The following is a 21264-nucleotide window of genomic DNA, read 5'->3' on the forward strand; positions in this document are numbered from 1 at the left end:
GATCTATGCAAAGGAAAATGTCACGGTCAGTCTCAGGGGAAAAGAAAAAAATTGACTAAACCGAGGGTATTTTACTGTACTGGCTTTAAGAAACTTGTCACAGAAATTATATCTTTACACAGTGAGATACAATGACTCATAAGTTGTTCTACAGCAAGTCAGGATCCCACCAGAAATTTAAGCTATTTCTGCTTTACATTTATTATGTAAATAGGCAAAGGCTGCCCAATCTTATAATAAATTCAAAGTCCATCTGGAATGTTATGCACCCTTAACATGCCACCATGCAATTTTCCATTTGCTAAGTTGTAAAACCAAAGAAACAAAATAAAATAATTAGGAATAACCAAATCATCCACCCCAGCAGAGAATCATCTTCTCCAGTTCATTACCAACACAGCCTCCAGCATCTTCCCAACACATAACTTGGAAGTTTCTTCCCCACTTCACTAACTTTCAACAAGTATTCATACAAAAACTAAATTTTCATGGTTATAAAGCTCCTAAGGATCTGCCCTGCCATATACATTTTATCTGGACTCCTGTCATCCCCCTACTCAGGGGAAGGAGAAAAAAAAAAGGAAATTTACTGATATGCCTCCCCATGTGTTCGGGGACTTCTTTCTGAAAGACATAAAAGTCCTGCCCTGAGCCAAGTGTGGCAGTGCCTACCTGTAATCTCAGTGACTCAGGAGATTGAGGCAAGAGGATCAAAAGTTCAAAGCCAGCCTTAGCAACTCAGTGAGGCCCTAAGGAACTTAGTGAGGCCTGGTCTCAAAATAAATAAATAAATAAATAAAAAAGGCTTGGAATGTGGCTGAGCAGGTAAGGACCACTGGGTTCTATCTCCAGTACCTAAATAAATAAAGAGTCCTGCCCTGATTAAGATTATAGTTCACTCTGGATTCCAGGTAAGATGTGTTACACTTTTGAACACAGTAAATACCATAAAGTGAGGAAGGGTGCTCCAGAAATAGGATAGAGGAAGTTGACAGCCCTTGAGAAACCAGCAGAGGCTTATTTGAAGAAACATGTATAGTATATGCCAACACCTCAGAGGGAAAGGGGTAGGGTGTGGGGGTCCCTGATTTCAGAGATGGGAGGACACAAACTCCCGCTAAGGTGAGTTCAAACTTGGGCTCACTGTGTGAATGTCCCGTTTCCACCACCACATCCTGCCTACAAAATCAGATGAGAGCTTCATTAGGACAACTATTTTTTGTTTTAAAACTGAAAGTCCATATCCAGAGAACTCCTCAGGTTCCATGCAACTAAGTACAGTTGGTCATCTCAGCCCTGATTTTACCCAAGTGAAGTCTTATACTTTGGCCTACTATATCCTTTATGGTTAACATTCAAAAGACTGAAAACACCAACTCTCCTTAAAAACACAGTCCACCTAGAATTCTCTTACAAGAACAGAGGAAATAAAAATTAATTCAAGTACTTTGGAAAATTTGTTTGGTAATACCTATAAAAGTAATTTGTACCCACGACTTCACCCAACAATTTTACTTCTAGGTATTACAAAAGAGAAATGAGAGCTAAGTGCACCAAAAAACTTGTACATGAATGTTCACAGCAGTTTTATTCATAGTCGCCAAAAACTGGAAATAACCCAGTTGTTCATCAATAGGCGAGTGACATTAAAGACTAGACAAAACAAAGAGATGGACACAGACATCAGTATAATGACCCTGCGGAAGGTGAGAGTGATACCGACCAGGAAGAGGCACAAGAAAACCATGAATACGGGAAAGTTTCGGGTTTCAGTTTTTGTTGTTCTTGGTTTTTTTTTTTGGGGGGGGGGGGTGGCGGGTACCAGGGATTGAACTCAGGTACTTAACCACTGAGCCGCCAACTCCAGCCCTTTTAATTTTAAGACAGAGTCTCATTAAGTTGCTTAGGGCCTCACTAAATTGCTGAGGCTGGCCTTGAACTTGTGATCCTCCTGCCTCAACCTCCCAAGTCTCTGCAATTATAGGTGTGCACCACCATGCCTGGTTAAGTTTCTCTATCTTGATTTGAGTGGTAGCAATTTAAGTATGTACATATGCGAAAATTTATTCATCTACTCACTTTAGCCATTCACTATATTTTATGCCTCTATTAAAAAAAAATTTAAACAGGGATCAGCTCTACCCTACTACTGGTAACAAAATTATTAATTATTGAGCTCACAATATATATAAAATATCAGTTTTCTCAACAATGGACCACTAGATACTAAGCAATGAAGGACAGTAACCCTTGAAAGACAGGAAATAAATGAGAAATGCCCTAAAACTGGCCCTGTTGACTGCCTTGTGAATTTCCAAGCAACAGCATGGGGAAGAGAAACTGTACTCTCAGAGCTGAGATAGAGCTGAGAGACCTAGAAGATGAAAGCAACTAGAATTCAGAAGACAGAGCATCAGAGAAGAGACTGAACAGAGTGGAAACCTGGAGCGCTGCAGAGGGTTCCTGGAGCACAGTGCCCATGGGTGCACTCACATGAACCATCAGAGGCCAGAGAAGATTACTAGAAAGAGTTCCAGGGAACCGGACCCACTGTTCACACAAGGCAATGGAGTGTGTCCATTCCCAGTCACACCCCAGTTGCATGTGTGGCATACTGGGTAAAGTACACAGAAAGATCTTGCTTTAGTAATGGGGAATAATTAAGCCCTTGACTGAGCACTGCTCCACACCTACTTGCCAAATCATAAAGGCAACAACCAAAAGATCAAGCTGTTTCCAAGTAACTTTAACTGCATCCCAGAACAAAGTTCAAGATGTTTTACAGGAATAAAAAAAATATCCATAGCCAGGAGCAGTAGCATACCCCTGTAGTCCCAGCTACTGGAGAAGCAGGGACAGGAGAACTGCTTAAGCCCAGGGATTTGAGGACAGCACAGACAACAGCAAGATCCACCTCAAAAGAAAAAAAAAAAAGAAAAAAGCTGGAGAGCTAACATTATTTAATTCCAAGAAGAATTAAAAAACTACAATAACCTAGGCTGGGGTGTAGCTCTGGTAGAGTGCATGACTACCACGCACCAAGGCCCTAGGTTTAATGCCAGTACACAAAAGTAAAAAACAAAAAAAGAATGGTAGAATAATCAAAATCATGTTGTGGGCAAGAAGGAAGACAAATCAATCATTAAAACAGAATAGTAAATCCAGAATAAACCAACACATACACGATCAACTGATTTAACAAAGACAAAAGCAATCAAAAAAAGAACATGAATTTGTAGCATACACCACATGCAAAAATTAACTAAAAAATGCATAATTTATATGTTGAATCTAAATTATGAAACTTCTGGAAGAAAATACAGGAAAAGACTAAATGCTTCCAGCTGTACAGCATATACCTATAAACCCAGCACCATGGAAGCCTGAGACAGGAGGATCGTGAAATCAAAGCCAGCAAGGCCCTAAGAAACTAAGCAAGACCCTGTCTCAAAATTAAAAATAAAAAGGACTGGGGATGTGGCTTAGTGGTTAAGTGCCCCTGGGTTCAATCCTCAGTACAAAAAAACCTAAGTGCTATTGAATATGAAAGTAAAACTGACATACAGTTTCTGGAAAGCTCTTTGGGAACATGTATTAAAAACCTTTAAAAATTATACATGTCAGTCAGGTGTAGTGGTGCATGCCAATAATCCCAGCAATTCATACACACACACACACACACACATACACACACACACACACACACACACATATACGTATAGTATATATACATATGAATGCCCTCTGATCTACTCATTCCACCAAAAAAGACATGAGAAATTCATCAGGAATTACTAGTTACTCACTGAAACTTTTAATTTTTTGTTGTTGTTGTAGATGGACACAATACCTTTATATTATTTATTTATATTTTTATGTGGTGCTGAGGATCAAACCCAGGGCCTCACACATGATAGCCAAGTGCTCTACCACTGAGCCACAATGCAAGCCCCTCACTGAAACATTTTTATATTCTTTTTTCCAATATCCAAAAACTAAGTAACCTCAAACAGTTATATAATGATAAACTATTTAAACCTGTAAATAATGTTTTAATGAATTATCAATATAAGAAACACAAAACAGATTATACCATAGGATACAACTTTTTTCAAAGTTTTAACCAGTTGGAAAACCAAAGATCAAAAAATTTAGAGTCTACCACGGACAACACTGGAAACAAGAATCAGCTGTAGGGTACAGTATTACAACTACCTTTCCTACGGCCATTTGCTGTGCCACCTTTCTTTCTGGGAGTCTCTCACTAACAAGCTTCATCATTCTACAAAACTTCTCATAATCCTGTCATCTCTTCCTGTCCTGACTAGTTACTTACATGACAAGAAATATAATAATTATCAAGTTTTTTAAAAGAAACTTCAGTGCTGGAGGTATAGCTCAATGGTAGAGCATTTGCTTATTAGCATGCACAAGGCCCTGGGTTAGGTCCCCAGCAACACCAAAAAAAATTTTAAAAAGTACTTTTCAAATCAGGAAAAACATAAAAACAAACAAACAAAAAATCCCCAAAGTATGTAGAGTAGTAAGTAATCTGAAAACCATCTAAAGAAGATATGAATTTGCTGCTGAAGCTACGAAAACCCAACAAACATACTGTACCTCACTGACCAAAAAAAAATATATATATACAAAAAGAGGAAATAAAATCTTTAACCTTTTGTTATCTCTAAGTATGTTTTTCTAATACCTTACCTTGAATAATTTTCCTATGGGGATGAAATTAATTTCTGTCAGGAAATAAGCAAGTTGCAAACACATGAATTATCACCACTTTTTTTTTTAATTTGAGATGGGGTTTAACTAAGTTGCCCAGGCTGACCTAGAACTGAGATCTTCCTGCCTGCCAAGTAGCTGAGATTACTGGCATGTGCCATCAGACCCAGCAAATCACCACTACTCTCAACTGAAAAGCAACCTTGGCTAGTCAGCTATTTTTATGATTTTGCTACAAAGATTCAGAGTTCCAAAATATAAAAATAATCATGCAGATGGGCATGGTGGTGCATGCCTGAATTCCAACGACCAAGGAAGCTGCAGCAGGAGGATCACAAGCTCAAGGGCAGCCTGGACAACTTAGCAAGACCCTTTCTCAAAATAAAAACATAAAAAGGTCCGATGTGGGAAAGCATGCTTGGGTTCAATTCCCACCACTGCAAAACAAACAATAAATTAAGACTTTCATTCTTTTTCAAAATCATATCCCATCTAGCCCCATAAGTCAACAAACTTTTGACAATACAAATATGGTATGTCCTTGGGAAGTTTCAAAAATCAGTGCCACATAGATATCCAGTTTCCTCAGCAACACTTGTTAAAAATCTTGTATGTTTTGGTACCCTTGTCAAGGACCAAATGACTATCTATGTGACTTTTTTTTTTTTTTTTGGTGCTAGGGATCGAACCCAGGGCCTTGTGCTTATAAGGCAAGCATTCTACCGACTAAGCTATCTCCCCAGCCCCTTCATGTCTATTTTTATGCCAATACTAACATGTATTTGTTACCACACCTCTATAATATGAGACTGGGTATTATAAGACTCAAGCATTGCTTTAATTGCTCAGGATTGCTTTGCTATTCTGGGTCTTTATTTCCCCATATGAATTTTAGGATTTTTTTCTTGTTCTGTGAAGAATGTCATTGGTATTTTGATGGGGATTGCTTTGAATCTGAAAATCATTTTTGGTAGTATGACCATTTTGACAAAATTAATTCTGCCTATCCATGAACATGGGAAGTCTTTCCATCTTCTGAAGTCTTCTTCAATTTCTTTCCTCAGTATTCTTCTATTTTCATTGTAGAGGTCTTTCACTTCCTTGGTTAGATTTATTCCCAGGTTTTTTATTGTTTACTTTTCTTTTGTTTTTGAGGCAACTGTGAATAGAACCCTTCCTGATTTCTTTCTCAGCAGGTTCGTTATTGATCTTGTACCTTGCTATCTTGCTGAATTTGTTTATCAGCCTAGAAGTCTTCTGGTGGAGTTTTTTTGGTTTTTGTTTTTTTTGTTTTTTTTTTTTAATCTTCCAAGTATAGGATCATATTAGCAGCAAACAAATAATTTGAATTATTTTTCTATCTGTATGTCTTTAATTTCCTTCATTTACCTGACTGCTCTGGCTAGTTTCAAGTACTATACTGAATAGGAGTGGTGAGAGTGAACACTCATGTCTTATTCCTGATTTTAGAGGAAATGCTTTTGAGCTTTTCTCCATTGAGTATGACACTGGCTTTGGATTTGTTGATGTAGCCTTTAGGAAAATGAGGTAAGTTCCTTTTATCTCTAGTTTCTTCAGTGATTTTAATATGAATGGATATTTGATTTTGGCAAAGGCTTCTTCTGCATCTGTGGAGATGATCATGTGATTTTTGTCCTTAATTCTATTTATGTGATGAATTACATTCATTGATTTACATATGTTAAATGAGGGACTTTGCATCCCTCAGATGAAACCAACTTGATCATGGTATAAAAATCTTAACTGTGTTTTGTGGGAGAGTACTGGGGATCAAACCCAGAAGCACTTTACCACTGGGCTATATCTCCAGTTCTTTTAACTTTGAGATAGGCTCTTGCTAATTTGCTAAGGATCTTACTAAACCACTGAGACTGGCCTCAAACTTTCCATACTCCTGGTTCACTTCCTGGATCACTGGGATTACAATGTGAGTCACAAGTCCCAGCTCCTTATTGTTGTTTTGAATCCAGATTGTAATATTTTATAAGGAGTTTTGCATCTGTTTATCAGCAACATTGGTCTATAGTTTTCTTTCCTTGATGTGTCATTATATGTTTTTTATAGTAGGGTGATACTGGCTTCATAGAATGAATTTGGGAGGGTTTCCTCCTTTTCTAGTTTATGGACTAATTTTAGGAGGACTGGCATTAGTTCTTCTTTAAAGGTCTGGTAGAACACAGCTGAGAATTCATCTAGTCCCAGGCTTTGTTCTGTTGGAAAGCTTTTTATTACTACTTCTATCTTGTTGCTTGGTATTCGTCTGTTTAGGTTTCCTATTCTCTTGGTTCAACTTGGATAGGTCATGTGTCTAGAAATTGGTTGATATCTTCTAGATGTTTTAATTTTTCCATATGTAGAATTAAACAGATATCTACCTCTCACCCTGCACAAAAATCAATTCAAAATGGATCAAAGATCTAAGAATTAGAATTAGATCTAAGAATTAGTTGCTTCTGCACTGCAACTGCAGTGCTTAAAAAAAAAAAAAAGAAAAAAGTCAACCCTCCAACAGATTAGCACAGGCACCAGCTTCCTTAATAAGACTTCTAAAGTTTGGGAAATAAAACCAAAAATCAATAATGGGATGGTATCAAATTAAAAAGCTTCTGCATGGTAAAAAAAAAAAAGAACAAATGTGTTAAGAGTCTACAGAACAGAAAAAAATCTTTAAGGAATTCATATCCAGAATACATAAAAAAAAAAAAAAACTCAAAAACCTAAACATAAAAAAAACCCAATCGATAAATGGGTAAATGATCTAAAACAGACATTTCTCAAAAGAAAAAATACAAATGGCCAACAAATATTTAAGATGTTCAATATCCTTAGCAATCAGGGAAATGCAAATCAAAACTACCCTGAGATTTCATTTCACTCCAGTTAGTATGGCAATCATCAAGAATACAGAGAACAATAATTGCTGGCAAGGATGTGGGGAGGAAAGATCTACTTATACAATGTTGGTGTGACTGCAAAATTAATATAACCACTTTGGAAAGCAGTATTGATATTCCACAAAAGACTAGGAGTAGAATCAACATATAGCCTAGTCATTCCAATTCTTGGTGTTTATCAATAGAACTAAAATGACTATACCATAGTGATACAAGCATACCAATATGCAGCAGCACAATTCACACAGGAAACATCCAGAGCACCTGTCAGCAAACAAATGAATAAAGAAAATATGGTGTGTGTGTGTGTGTGTCTGTGCGCACACATATAGAGAGTTTTACTCAGTCATAAAGAATGAAATTATGTCATTTGCTGGCAGATGGATGGAACTGGAGAACATCATGCTAAGTAAAATAAGCCAGACTCAGTCAAAGGTCAAATGTTTTCTCTCATCAGGCATGGTGGCACATACCTGTAATCCCAGAAGCTTGGAAGGCTGAGGCAGGAGGATTGCAAGTACAAAGTCAGTCTCAGTAATTTAGGGAGGCCCTAAGCAACTTAGCAATACCTTGTCTCAAAACAAAATATAAAAAGGGCTGGGGTGCTAAGTTAGGCACCACCTGGGTTCAATTCCCTATATAAAAATATATATATATATATATATTATTAAAAGTACAAAATAAGAAAGTGTGAGTGCTTGGTGTAGTGCTAAAACTTTAAGTGTTAGTTTTCCTTTTTCCAGACAGTCCATTGGTAACTAAGACGAGTAAAATCTATTTTGATGTACAACATAAGCTATTCCCAAGGAACTGTAATGCAAAGCCTGTGAACAGACCAGAGAAAACACAAACATCTGAATTTCAATTAATGATAGCATATAACTAAAACCAAATGAAATGTTGATGAGTTCTTATAAAATGCACCAAAATGCACATTTTAATAACTTAATTTTATTTAGTTTTTCATGTGGTGCTGAGGATCAAACAGTGCTTCAAGCATGCTAGACAAGCACTCCGCCACTGAGCCACAATCCCAGCCCAAAACGCACATTTTTTAATGCTTCTAGAATACTACTTGTAAGTAACTTAACTTTTTTTTTTTTTTGCGATGCTGGGGATTGAACCCAGGGCCTTGTGCTTGAGAGGCCAGCACTCTACCAACTGAGCTATCTCCCCAGCCCTGTAAGTAACTTTTCTAAAATAATGATTTGTATTTGTTCCCTAGCACAGAACAGCTATGATTCCTTAGAACTAAAGACCCCTAAACGGCTGCCAGGAAAAATGGACAAACAAGCAAAGTCCTCTTGGACAAAGCAAAATTTTGTTCACTACACATGAAAAAAATAAAATAATGTCCCTCTTACATCTTAGACAGAGAAAACGATAGTAAGTGGAGAAAAAGGAAAGAACATCTGAACCCTAGGCCCAGAATTTGTGCTATGCCATAGGTGCCTGTGGTCTCACCTCTCCTCAGCAACAATACCAGCCTTTCCTCTTTTTAAAGTACTTTATCTCTCTCTGCAACAATAGTCTCCAACAGGGGTTAGAGATAGAGCTCAGTGGTGGGGTTCATACTTAATACATGTGAAGCCTTGCATTCAATCCCCAACATAGCCACAAAGCAAAAAAAAAGTTTTCCATCATGCTATCATATTCCTGTTCTTACCAAAATTTGTCACGAAACAATTCTCTTTGCTTTCATAAAATGCACAAGCAACTTTACAAGTTCTTTACAAGAGTTAGGCATGCTTCCTGTGTGGGTGTTTTTGTTTTGATTTTTCCCAGTATTAGGAATTTAACCCAAGAATGCTTGCTCTAACAATGAGCTACACGCCTAGTCTTTTGTATATTTTATTTTGAGAGAGGGGCTTGCCAAGTTGCAGAGGCTGGCCTTGAACTTGCTATCCTCCTGCCTCAGCCTTCTGAGTTGCTAGGGTTACAGGTGGGCAACACCAAGCCAAGCTCTCCCTATGTATTTCAACTATTCACCTCCACCACAGCACTTACCATACACTGTAGTAAAACAGCCTGTACTATGACCATGGATTAAACATCTTCTGAGGGCAGGAACAGCACATTGGTCAGAGCTAACAGCCCCAGCATCCAGTATAGGTACATGCTGTTCATAGTGAGATTATAAACTGAATTACAAACTGAATAGAATAAGCTATAAGATGTTGGGGTGAGTATGACCCATAAAAAAAAAAACTGGATTTGAGATTTCCAGATTCCAGTTTTAGAATGTCAGCCACCTGGTATACAATTACAAACAAGGTGTATTAAACACAGAAATAATAATCCTTGTGCAGCACCATCACCATCACCCAGCATAATCCCACCACACTGGATGTCTGGGTTTTCCTTCCATTTGGAGAGGAGAGATGGAAAAGCTTAACACTAGTTCCCAGTCCCCTATGTTCCCTGAGCTGGAGGGCATCTGGCACGAGGGGTACTGAGAGACTGAAGCTAAGCCCATCTTCCAGAAGCTCTTCACTATTAATCACTACCAGGCAGAGCTGAAAAGCTGGAGCCAGTGTGAAGACAGATTCACTAAGCTCCTAGGAGTCAAGAAATGCAAAAGCACTGGCAGCATTCTGATTTAACTTCTAAAGCCTTGAACCAAGATTTCAGGTGATCATTTCCCAACTTCCTGGGTATGAGAAAGGACTGAAAAAGTATGGCCCTAACAAAGGTCCAGAGTAGGGTTTCAGAGCAATAGGCTTTGGGTGTGGGCTGGTTCTTCGTGTTACTCTGATCTCTAGGAATCTATTTAGATCTATTCCTTCAACCTTTTCATCATTTCGTAAGCACTTAATTTCTAGTAATAAATCAAATCCAGTTTAGTTTCCATTTCATTCACTGACTCTAACTGATATAAAATCAGCTACCATTTTCTACATGTCTTAGCATTTGCCACAAGCCCTTTAATCATTTAATCCCCGCAAGAACCCTTAAGATGGGAGGGTAATAAGGCAAAAAGTACTAGCAAGACCCTTGCAAGCATAAAGAAACTAAGGTTCAAAAATCTGTCCCACAATGCCAAATTGTGCAAACATGAAATAAAGTATAAGAACATTTCTCTTCTCCAAAATAAATTCTTACTGTTTATTCATTTATTCATTTATGTATTTATTGGGGGGTTATCAGGGACTGAACCCGGGGCACTCCACAACTGAGCTACATCTTCAGTCCTTTTTACTTTTTGAGAGGGTCTCACAAAATTGCTGAGTCTGACCTCAAACTTGCAATTCTCCTGCCTCAGCCTCCCAAATTGCTGTGATTACCGGTATGCTGATCAGCTTCCAAAATACATTTTTTGGGGGAGTGGGTGAGAACTGGAGGGATTGAACTCAGGGGCATTCAACCACTGAGTGCCTGAGTCACATCCCCAATCCTATTTTGTATTTTATTTAGAGACAGGGTCTTATTGAGTTGCTTAGGGACTCTCTTAAGTTGCTGAGACTGGCTTTAAACTCTTGATCCTCCTGCCTCAGCCTTCCAAGCTGCTGGGATTACAGGCATGTGCCACTGTGCCCAGTCAAAATAAATTTGAAGAGATAAATTAAAACATACAAAGCAATAAGCAAAAGACATGATACTAGTCCCACTAGATAACTCTGGGCCAAGAACTCAGCTATAAAATGCAGAGGTTCTGGGGCCAAGTGGCAGAATGTGAGCTTAGCATGTACATCGCCTAGTCTAGAATCCCTAGCCCCCAGTACCAAGAAAGCAACTAATAATGAATTTAATACAGAGGTTTTAAACAGATGATAAATAAGATCCTTCCAGTTCTACACTTCTATGGTTTCAAATGCTAACTGATTAAATATATTGTGCTTCCTAAATAACAGCAATATATAAAGGTAAAATTACTAGCAGAAATAGAAGTCACAGAGAACTGGAAGGGTATTTCAGTGGAAAGAGCCCTGGCCTAGTAAGCATAAAACCCTGGGTTTTATCTCCAGCACCACCAAGATAAACAAAAAGGAAATAAAAATAGTAGTTGTAGTAGTAGTAGTAGAAGATAAAGAATTCAGTGTAAGGCCAGGTGTGGTGGCACATGCCTGTCATCCCAGCAACTCGGGAGGCTGATGCAGGAGGATCACAAGTTCAAAGCCAGCCTCAGTAACTTAGCAAGGCCCTAAGCAACTTACCAAGACCTTGTCTCAAAATAAAAAATAAAAAGGGAACCTAAGTACCCTAAGTACCATTCAGCAAATGAATGGATAAAGAAAATGTGGTATATATACAATGGAACATTACTCATCCATAAAGAAGAATGAAATTATGGCATTTGATAGTAAATGAATGAAACTAGAGAAGATCATGCTAAGTGAAACAAGTCAATCCCAAAACACCAATAGCCCAATGTTTTCTCTGATATGCAGATGCTAACTCACAGTGGAGTGGACAGGAAAGACTATAAGTACCTTGGATTAGACAAAGGGGAATGAAGGGAACGGAGAGGGGATGTGAACAGGAAAGACAGTAGAATGAACCAGACATAACTTTCCTATGTTCATACATGAATACACAACCAATGAAACTCCACATCATGTACAACCACAAGAATGGGAAATTATACCTGTGTACATGATATGTCAAAATACATTCTACTGTTATTTATAACTAATAAGAACAAGTTTTTAAATATTTTAAAACATAAAAATAAAATAAAAAGGGCTGGGGATGTTGCTTAGTGGTTAAGCATTCCTGGGGTTCAATTTCCCAATACCAGAAAAAAAAAAAAAATTCAATGTACATATTATACCTCAACAAAAAAAACTTAAAAAAACATAAATTGCCGGTGAAAAGTTTTAGATTTGCTATTCTAACAATAAAAAATGATTTTCACTTAACTAGTTTTATGGATATAAAAAAAAAATCTGTATTTTTCCAGCCCACATATTATGCCATACAATTATAAAAGTAAAGGCCACATAGAAAGTCTAAGATTATCTAATCACTGGAATGCCTCACTTAATGATCAATAAGCAATGTGACATCAATTTTTTAAGTATTAATATAGTACTTGCTTTGTCTGAAAAAAAGTATAAACTATTAATATTCAAAGGAATAAATCAATAAGAAAACATCATAAAATATAATTAACTTGTCAAATAAACCTTTGTAACACAGCTGATAATCTGACTAATGAGATACTAACTTACTACAACTGCTAATTGTAAAATGTCATTTAAAAAACAAAAACATTATAAAACAGCAACAGAAAAATGGACTCATAAATCACCTGAGTTGAATCCCCAGTATCAAAAGTAAATAAATAAGATCATTTGTATAAGATAAATAACATACAATACTGATTTTTTTTTATTTTTTTAGATGAATGACAAAGGATTATATTGCAAAACCTAAAGTAGATGAGCAAAGGCTCTCAAACAAATATATGCACCTTAAAAGTATTTACTAGAAAACAAGAGATATATCGGACCTTTCTAGCAGGGGGAAGTTATCTCCCAGTGAATAATGGAATCATGTTGCCAAGTTCCATATCAATTCCTATTAAGACTCTGGGACTTCATTATGTATTCGGTGATATCTCAAACATTGACACTACTGGCCACAGACATTTATAATATTGAGCAATCTTCTCAAGAACCAGTTTCTGATTTTGTTTGTTTTGTTTTGCAAGGCTAGGGATTTTACCCAAGACCTTGAGTATGCTAGGCAAGCCCTCTATTACTGAGGTATATCAACACTCCCAATAATTTTTTGTTACTTTTTTTTTTCTTTTTTTTTTTCCCTTTTTTTAAGTACCAAGACTTGAAGGGGTGCGTAACTACTGAGCCAGAACTTTTTACTTTTCATTTTGAGACAGGGTCTCACTAAGTTGCTTCGGTAAGTTGCTGAGGCTGGTTTTGAACTTGTGATCCTTCTGCCTAAGCCTCCCAAGCTGCCAGGACTACAGGTGTGTGCCACTATACCTGGTTCAGTTCTTACTTTCTGATGCTTAAGGTTTTCTTTGGGCTTTGTTAATAGACAAACATTATCAGTAACACTATTAATAGTGTTACTTCACCACTGAGTCACATCCTCAACCTTCTTTATGTTATATTTTGAGATAGGGTCTTGCTAAGTTACTGATGCTGGCCTCAAACTTACAACCCTCCTGCCTCAGCCTCCCCAGTTGCTGGGATTACAGGCATGCACCCCTGGCCACTTTAAATTTGTTATAATTTCTTAGGTTGTTCGTTTTCCTTCTGTTGAGTTAGGGTTTATCTGGGCCTATTTATTCATCTATTACTCTAGTAACCTAAGCAAAATAAAATAGAATGATTCATTTATATATTCCACTGGCTATCCTTAAATTATTAACAGATATAACTACTAGAGTCAACTTTCTTTTTGTGCTGCAGGGGATCAAACCTAGGGCTTCACGCATACTAGGCAAGCATTCTACCACTGAGCCACAACCCAGGCTGCTCTAGTGAACATTCTATCAACCTAAGTTGAACAGTACCTATAACCTTCCCTTTCCCCCAAATATTAGACTTGTCAGAGGACTTTTGCTTTCTCTCCCTGTTTCTAATGTTCTGGGAAAATAATCTAGTATTTCATTCCCAGTTATTGAATTATGTTACACTTTTCAAGTGCTGAAAAACACCTTTACTTGATCTTTCATGTTGTTACTGAATTCTCAATTTAATTTGTTCTTCTCACCAGGTACGATGGTGCACAACTGTAATCCCAGCAACTTCAAGGATTCGAAGTTCAAGGCCAGCCTGGGTAATTTAGCAAGATCCTGCCTCTAAATGGTACATAAAAAGGCTGGGGACATAGCTGAATGGTAAAGCAACCTCTGGATCAATCCTCAGTACTGCAATATATAAACAAACAATTCTTAGTTTTAAACTGCTTTACATTCTCAGCAGTGTGATCAAATCTTGTCCCCTCTTGCTCCATCTCACCCAGGGATGTGAATCATTCCTTTGTCCACTATATACTCACTACATACACTACTCATCTGTTGGTCACTTAGTAGTCATCTTGATTCCTGCACTGCTTGTGTTCAAGTAATATTTTTATTACCAACAATGACCCCAAAGCACAGGAGTGCTAGAATTCGCATATGTTGGAAAGAAACCAATAGTGCTTCCGTCAAGTGAAAGGTCAAAGTTCTTGACATAAGAGGGGAAAAAAATCATATGCTAAATTTGCTAAGATCTACAATATGATAAAATATTTTGAATAGCCAGGTGTCCTGGAATGTTCCTATAGACACATCTTGAGGCCAGTCACATAACTTTTATTACAGTATATTGTTATAACTGTTTTAACTGTTGTTATTAATCTACCATGCCTAATTTATAAATTAAACTATATCATGGGGATGGATGCACAGGAAAAAACAGCACAGATAAGATTTAATAGGACCTGTAGTTTCAGGCATCCACTGAAGGTCTTAGAACACATACCCCACAGTTTAGGGAAGACAACCCTGTGTAACTGCAGTCCTGCTAGTGATTCTACGATACAGGTAAGCAATTTATAAATTCACCACACCTTCCACAAGTCAGGCCCCTGAATTTACACATATTGAAATGCAGGACACATTATTCTATTATTTTACTATTTTTTTATTTCTCTTTTACATTTCTATTAGAGAATAATACTGAGTTCTGGGGAACTTTAAATATTACATATACAAGTTTTACTGTGAATGATTTTTGGTTTTGGTTTTGCTTTTATTGCCATGCTGGGGAAGGAACCCTATCAATGAAATTTATTTCACATTGTTAAAGAAAGTATTTTCCCTGACTTGTGCTCACTCAGGCCAAAAATCGTTTATAAGTAAAATATTCAGTGAAGCAACAATGCAAGATCTCTTCAGTTTAGTTACTGTCAAAATAAAAATGAGGTTTAAAAAATTATCAATAGGTCATCAAAAACTTAAATACTTTTTAAAAACTGACACTGAAAAATGCAAAAACAGCTGGGCACAGTGGTGCACACCTGTAATTCCAGTGATTTTGGGAGATGGAGGTAGGAGGATCACAAGTTTGAAACCAGCCTCAGCAATTTAATAAGACCCTATCTCAAAATAAAGAATAAAAAATGGCTAGGGATGAAGTTCAGTGGTTAAGTGCCCTGAATTCTATCTCTGGTACGAAAATAACAAAAACAGAAAAACTATTATGATCTTATTTCAGCTAACTGTGGCTGAGTTACAAATCACCCCAAAACTTGGGGGCACAAAACAACAACTAATTTTTTTGGTTCACAGGTTCAGGGTAAGGAATTCAGGCAGTGTACAGCACCAAGTCTTATCTTCGTTCCACAATGACTGGAACCTCAAGAGGAAGACTCATAAGGTTGGGGCTGGATTACTTGGTGCCCCTTCAGTCACCTCTGGTCCCAGACTCAGTAAAGACTATCTACGCTGGCACAGACACACAGCCTCTCCCTCTCCACATGTTTTTTTATTTTTTGAAACAGGGTCTTGCTAAATGGACCAGGCTGGCTTCAAATTTGTGATCACCCTACATCAGTCTCTTGAGCGGCTGGGATTATAGCTATACACCATCACGCCTGGCCCGGCTAATAAATTCTCAATCCCATACATGAACCTCAAAATAAATTCCCAGTAGGACATGGTGACATGCCTATAATCCCAACTATCTGGAAGGCTGAGGAAGAAGGCCAGCATGAGCAATTTAGCAAGACCTTGTCTCAAAAATTAAAAAATAAAAAGGGTTAGGAATAGAGCTCAGTAGTAGAGTACCCTTCAGTTCAAGCCCCTGTACTGAAATAAAAGATACCATATGGATCTTTTATATTTATATTTAAATAAATATAAATGATCTAAATTTTTCAATAAATAATTTGAAGGCTAGGATATAGCTCAGGGGTAGTGTACTTGCCTAGTATGAGCAAATTCCTGGGTTCCAACCCTAGCACCATATAGATATCAACAAATATATACTACATATATTTTTTTTTTTTTCAAAATATTATAAGATGAGCATGGTGGTACACCAGTGCTACCAGATACTCAGCAGGTGAGGTGGGAGGATCACTTGAACTCAGGGGTTCAAGGTCAATCTTGGCAAGATAGAAAGAGAGAGAGAAAATAAAGAATAATTCATATCATAATACTTTGTATACAACTTAGAAATAAATTGGCTAGGTGTGGTGGTGCCCATCTGTAATCCCAGCTACTCAGGAGGCTGAGACAGGAGGATGCCTAGTTTAAGGTCACCCGGGCAACTTAGCAACCCTATCTTAAACTTTTAAAAAAAGATGGGGGTCTGGGAAAGTGTACCTGGCGCCACTTGGGGGATATTTGAGGCCCTGTCACTGTACCTTGGTACCCCGCTCCACGGCAGTTCCTGAGACCTCCCCCAACCACACTATTTATATCAATAACCTCAATGGGAAGATCAAGAAGGATGAGCTGAAGAAGTCCCTGTACGCCATTTTCTCCCAGTTTGGCCAGATCCTGGATATTCTGGTGTCTCGGAGCCTGAAGATGAGGGGTTAGGCCTTTGTTATCTTCAAGGAGGTCAGCAGTGTCACAAATGCCCTGCACTCCACGCAGGGTTACCTCTTCTATGACAAGCTCATGTGCATCCAGTGTGCCAAGAGCGATTCAGATATCACTGCCGAGATGAAGGGCACCTTTGTGGAGAGGGACCACAGTGGGAGAAGAGAAAGCCCAAGAGCCAGGAGACCCCAGCTGCCAAGAAGGCTGTGCAGGGTCGGGTAGCTGCTCCTGTGGTGGAAGCTGTCCAGGGACCTGTCCCGAACATGCCACCAAGGACTCAGGCACCTACATCATGCACCACATGCCAGGTCAGCCTCCTTACATGCCACTCCCTGGCATGATCCCACCACCAGGTCTTGCACCAGGCCAGATCCCACCAGGGGCCATGCCCCCGCAACAACTTATGCCAGGGCAGATGCTACCTGCCCAACCTCTTTCCTAGAATCCACCAAATCACAACTTGTTCCTTACCAATCTACTGAAAGAGACCAACAAGCTCATGCTATCCATGTTTTTCAACCAGTTCCCTGGCTTCAAGGAGTCTCCCCTGGTCCCTGGGCAGCATGACATTGCCTTTGAGGAGTCTGACAATGAGGTGCAAGCAGGGGCAGCTCGGGATGCCCTGCAGGGCTTTAAGATAACCCAGAACAATGCCATGAAGATCTCCTTTGCCAAGAAGTAGCACCTTTCCCCTGGTTCCTTACCCCCATGCCAGAGCTGTCCCTTCCCCTTGGCTCAGCCCCTGAAGGTAAGTCCCCCTTTGGGGGCATTCTCAGAGCCATGTGTGAGTGTGTGGTCACCACACAGCATTGTACCCAGAGTCTGTCCCCAGACATTGCACCTGGCACTCTAAATTAAATTAAATTAATTTAATTAAAGTGGTTTTCTGAGGTTTGGTTTTTCACACACACACACACACACACACACACACACACACACAAAAGGAGATGGGGGCTGGGGCTGGTGCTCAGCAATGCAGAGCTTGCCTTGCATGCCTGAGGCACTGGATTTGATTCTCATAACCACATAAAAATAAATAAAATAAAGGTATTATGCCCATCTATAACTAAAAATATTTAAAAAAAAAAAAAAAAAAAAGATGGGGAATGCTAGGGCAAAGCTCAGTGGCAGTGCACTTCCTATGTACAAGGCTTGGTTTCAAATCTCAGAATCACAAAAGAGAAAGAAAATATTAACTAGCCAGGCAATATGGCACACACCTGTAATCTCAGCTACTGGGGAGAATGACACAGGAGGATTTCACATTTAAGGCAAGCCCAAGCAACACAGCAAGATCCCATCTCAAAATACTGGGAGTATAGCTCAGTGGTAGATAACTTGCCTAGTATTTAAGAAGCCCCAGTACTAAAAGTTTAAAAAGAAAGCAAAAAGGGGCTGGGGTGGCTCAGTGGTAGAGCACTCGCCTAGCACACATGAGGCCCTGAGTTCGATCCTCAGTACCACATAAAATTTTTTTAAAAAACAAAGGCATGGTGTCCACCTAAAAAAATATACTAAAAGAAAAAAAAAAAGAAAAACTAAAACCAACTGCCACCCAAAAAATACTTCCATTGAAACTAGAAGGAAAACAAGTCAAATAGAAAGCTCCAGGTAACAGAAAACATATCATGAAAAAACATGAGACTTCAACAGTTTTTTAGTCCAAGAGAAAGATAATTAACTTACTAGCATGCTTGTCCGCAAGCATTATGAGAGTGTTGGATATATCTCGTCGTCTATAAAAGCACACTACCTTTGCTTCCACGTTGCCACTTGCAGTCTAAGAAATAAGAAAAATTAAAAAGTTACCTGGGGGTTGATGGTGCAGTTCAGTGATGTGGCATGTGCTCAGTCAGTTGTAGTGGTACACACATGCAATACCAGCAACTCAGGAGACTCAGGCAGGAGGATCACAATTTCAAGACCAGCCTCAGAAATTTAGCAAGTTTCTAAGCAACTTAGCAAGACCCTATCTCAAAATACAGAATAAGCAGGGCATGGTGGCACATGTATGTGATCCCATCAGCTCAGGAGGCTGAGGCAGGAGGATTGTGAGTTCAAAGCCAGATTCAGCCATTTATTGAGGCCTTAAGCAACTCAGTGAGAACCTGTCTCTAAAATACAAAAAAGTGCTGGGGATGTGGCTCAGTGGTTAAGTGTCTCTGAGTTCAATCCCCAGTACCAAAACAAAAAGGTGGCTAGGGATGTAGCTCAGTGGTAAAGTGCCTCAGGTTCAATTCCCAGTATCAGGAAAAAAATATTTTTTTAAAAAAACATGTGCTTAGAATTCATGAGGTCCTGGGTTTATTTCCCAGGCTTGAAAAACAAAGCAGTTACCAAACTGTCAAACAGTTTATAAAACAAAACTAGATGCTGCACAATTATAAGATCATTCTCCTTAACACTATGCCAAACACAACTACAGGATAACCAGGGAGCTATAAAGTTTAAAGAAAGGTCAGATGTGGTGTACATGCCTGTAATCCCAGCTACTCAGAAGGCTAGGCATGAGGATCACAAGTTCAAGGTTAGTCTGGGAAAATTAACTAGACCAAGTCTTAAAACAAAAATATAAAAAGGGGTGGTGGTGTGGCCCAGTGGGAGAGTACTTATCTAGCATATGCAAGGCCCAGGGTTCAACTCTGAGTGTGGGAGGGAAAAAAAAATCAAATGAAGATAAGCAATATAATTCTTGTTCAGGTTCTGTGTGTAACCGTGATATCAAATATACCTCACTGGTATCAATCCCACTAATATGATTAGATTGCCTCAATGATTAAAGTAAGACACAGTTAACTCTAAATAGCCTTAAGAAGTTAATCCCCCAAAACTTTAAAGCCATATAATTTATTTGTGACATGTAAACTTACCTTTTCTAAACCCATTCCCAGAAAGCACAGGCCAACTCTAAAATCACCCAGCCCTCCCCTAAAAACTCATGCTGAACTGGTGGTAAAGCTCTGTAAGTGGGAGCAGTCATCATGTAGTACAGACCAGATGACCTGAAAATGCATCCTTCCAGCCCAGGGGAGTCTACAAGTACATCACAGTCAATATTCTCAGCGCTACTTAGTTTACCTTCACACATGAAAGTATTAAACACCTTGAGTTATGAACACTGAAGCTCTTATTTCTTTTTGACTACAGTCTAAGATACAATCAATATTTGGTTAGGCTGTAATTTACTGCAGCTGAGGCCCAGACTCCTATACTCTTATTCTCTATGAATTCTGAGAGCTTTAAAGAAGGTTAATCATTCATTATATAGTTCCATGGAAAAACACATAGATTACAATAAACTGCCATTGTAATTTCCAATTTCTAACAAATTTTAGAACATGTTTTCTGAATTTCTCTGGGTGTATAGATACATTCAAATACAAAGAAATAAGAATATCTATGTGCTGCAGTAAATGTGCCAATTTTATGAAGTTCAGCAGCAGTATTTTAGAGTGAGAAACAGTACTGCAGAAATATTGCCCCTTAAAACTGAAATTGTATTAAATTCCAAACCAAAATGTTTCTATATTTCACAGTATTATGAGCAAATACATCCTCCAGAAATAATGATCCAGCAATCCGCTAAATGAACAGGCAAATATTGCCATGTAACTAAAATCTATCTATGACTTCGGCAATAAGCTTTTTATCATTTTTTCCTCATTAGTGACTTCCTCCAACAGGGATGCTCTAAAAAGATAATTTTTATCTAAACCCGCCTGAAAGATGGAGATGTAGTTCAAAATAAAAATTCTCAGGACTAGAGGTGTAGACAGAATAAATGTTTAACATGTGTGAGACCCCACATGCTCAATTTCCAGTACCAAAAAAAAAGCAAATGATTCTATTCTGGACCATGCACACACAATACAATACCCCTCTACAAAACACATACACATACACACATACACATACACACACACACACACACAAGAGCACTCCTCAGAAGCTTCAGTATTCAGAACACTGGACTGCAGCCCAGTGACAGTCCACAAATGTTACTAGGGTATAATAATGATTACAAGGGGGCGGGGAACAGTGGAGCATGCTTGTAATCCCAGCAACTCAGGAGGCTGAGGCAGAAGGATTATGAGTTCAAGGCTAGCCTCA

The 21264-nt window shown here is 38.5% G+C and overlaps 1 protein-coding gene and 1 pseudogene across 2 annotated transcripts in view; one reads left to right on the forward strand and one right to left on the reverse strand.

The window, feature by feature from the left end:
* The window catches only part of LOC306643690 (metastasis-associated protein MTA3-like), a gene marked incomplete at its 3' end in the record, with an annotated part of 37720 nt that overhangs the window by 12640 nt on the left and 3816 nt on the right, over positions 1 to 21264 (reverse strand). The window contains exon 3 of the mRNA XM_079109928.1: positions 18841 to 18934. Coding sequence (XP_078966054.1) covers positions 18841 to 18934 — 94 coding nt within the window. The remainder of the gene's footprint in view (positions 1 to 18840; positions 18935 to 21264) is intronic.
* Positions 1097 to 18601, forward strand: LOC306644545 (U1 small nuclear ribonucleoprotein A-like; annotated as a pseudogene). The gene is made up of 3 exons: positions 1097 to 1122; positions 6205 to 6282; positions 16911 to 18601. The product of its transcript is annotated as a U1 small nuclear ribonucleoprotein A-like (transcript).

The sequence above is a fragment of the Sciurus vulgaris genome (assembly GCF_902686455.1).
Source record: "Sciurus vulgaris genome assembly, chromosome: 14".
Taxonomy (NCBI): domain Eukaryota; kingdom Metazoa; phylum Chordata; class Mammalia; order Rodentia; family Sciuridae; genus Sciurus; species Sciurus vulgaris.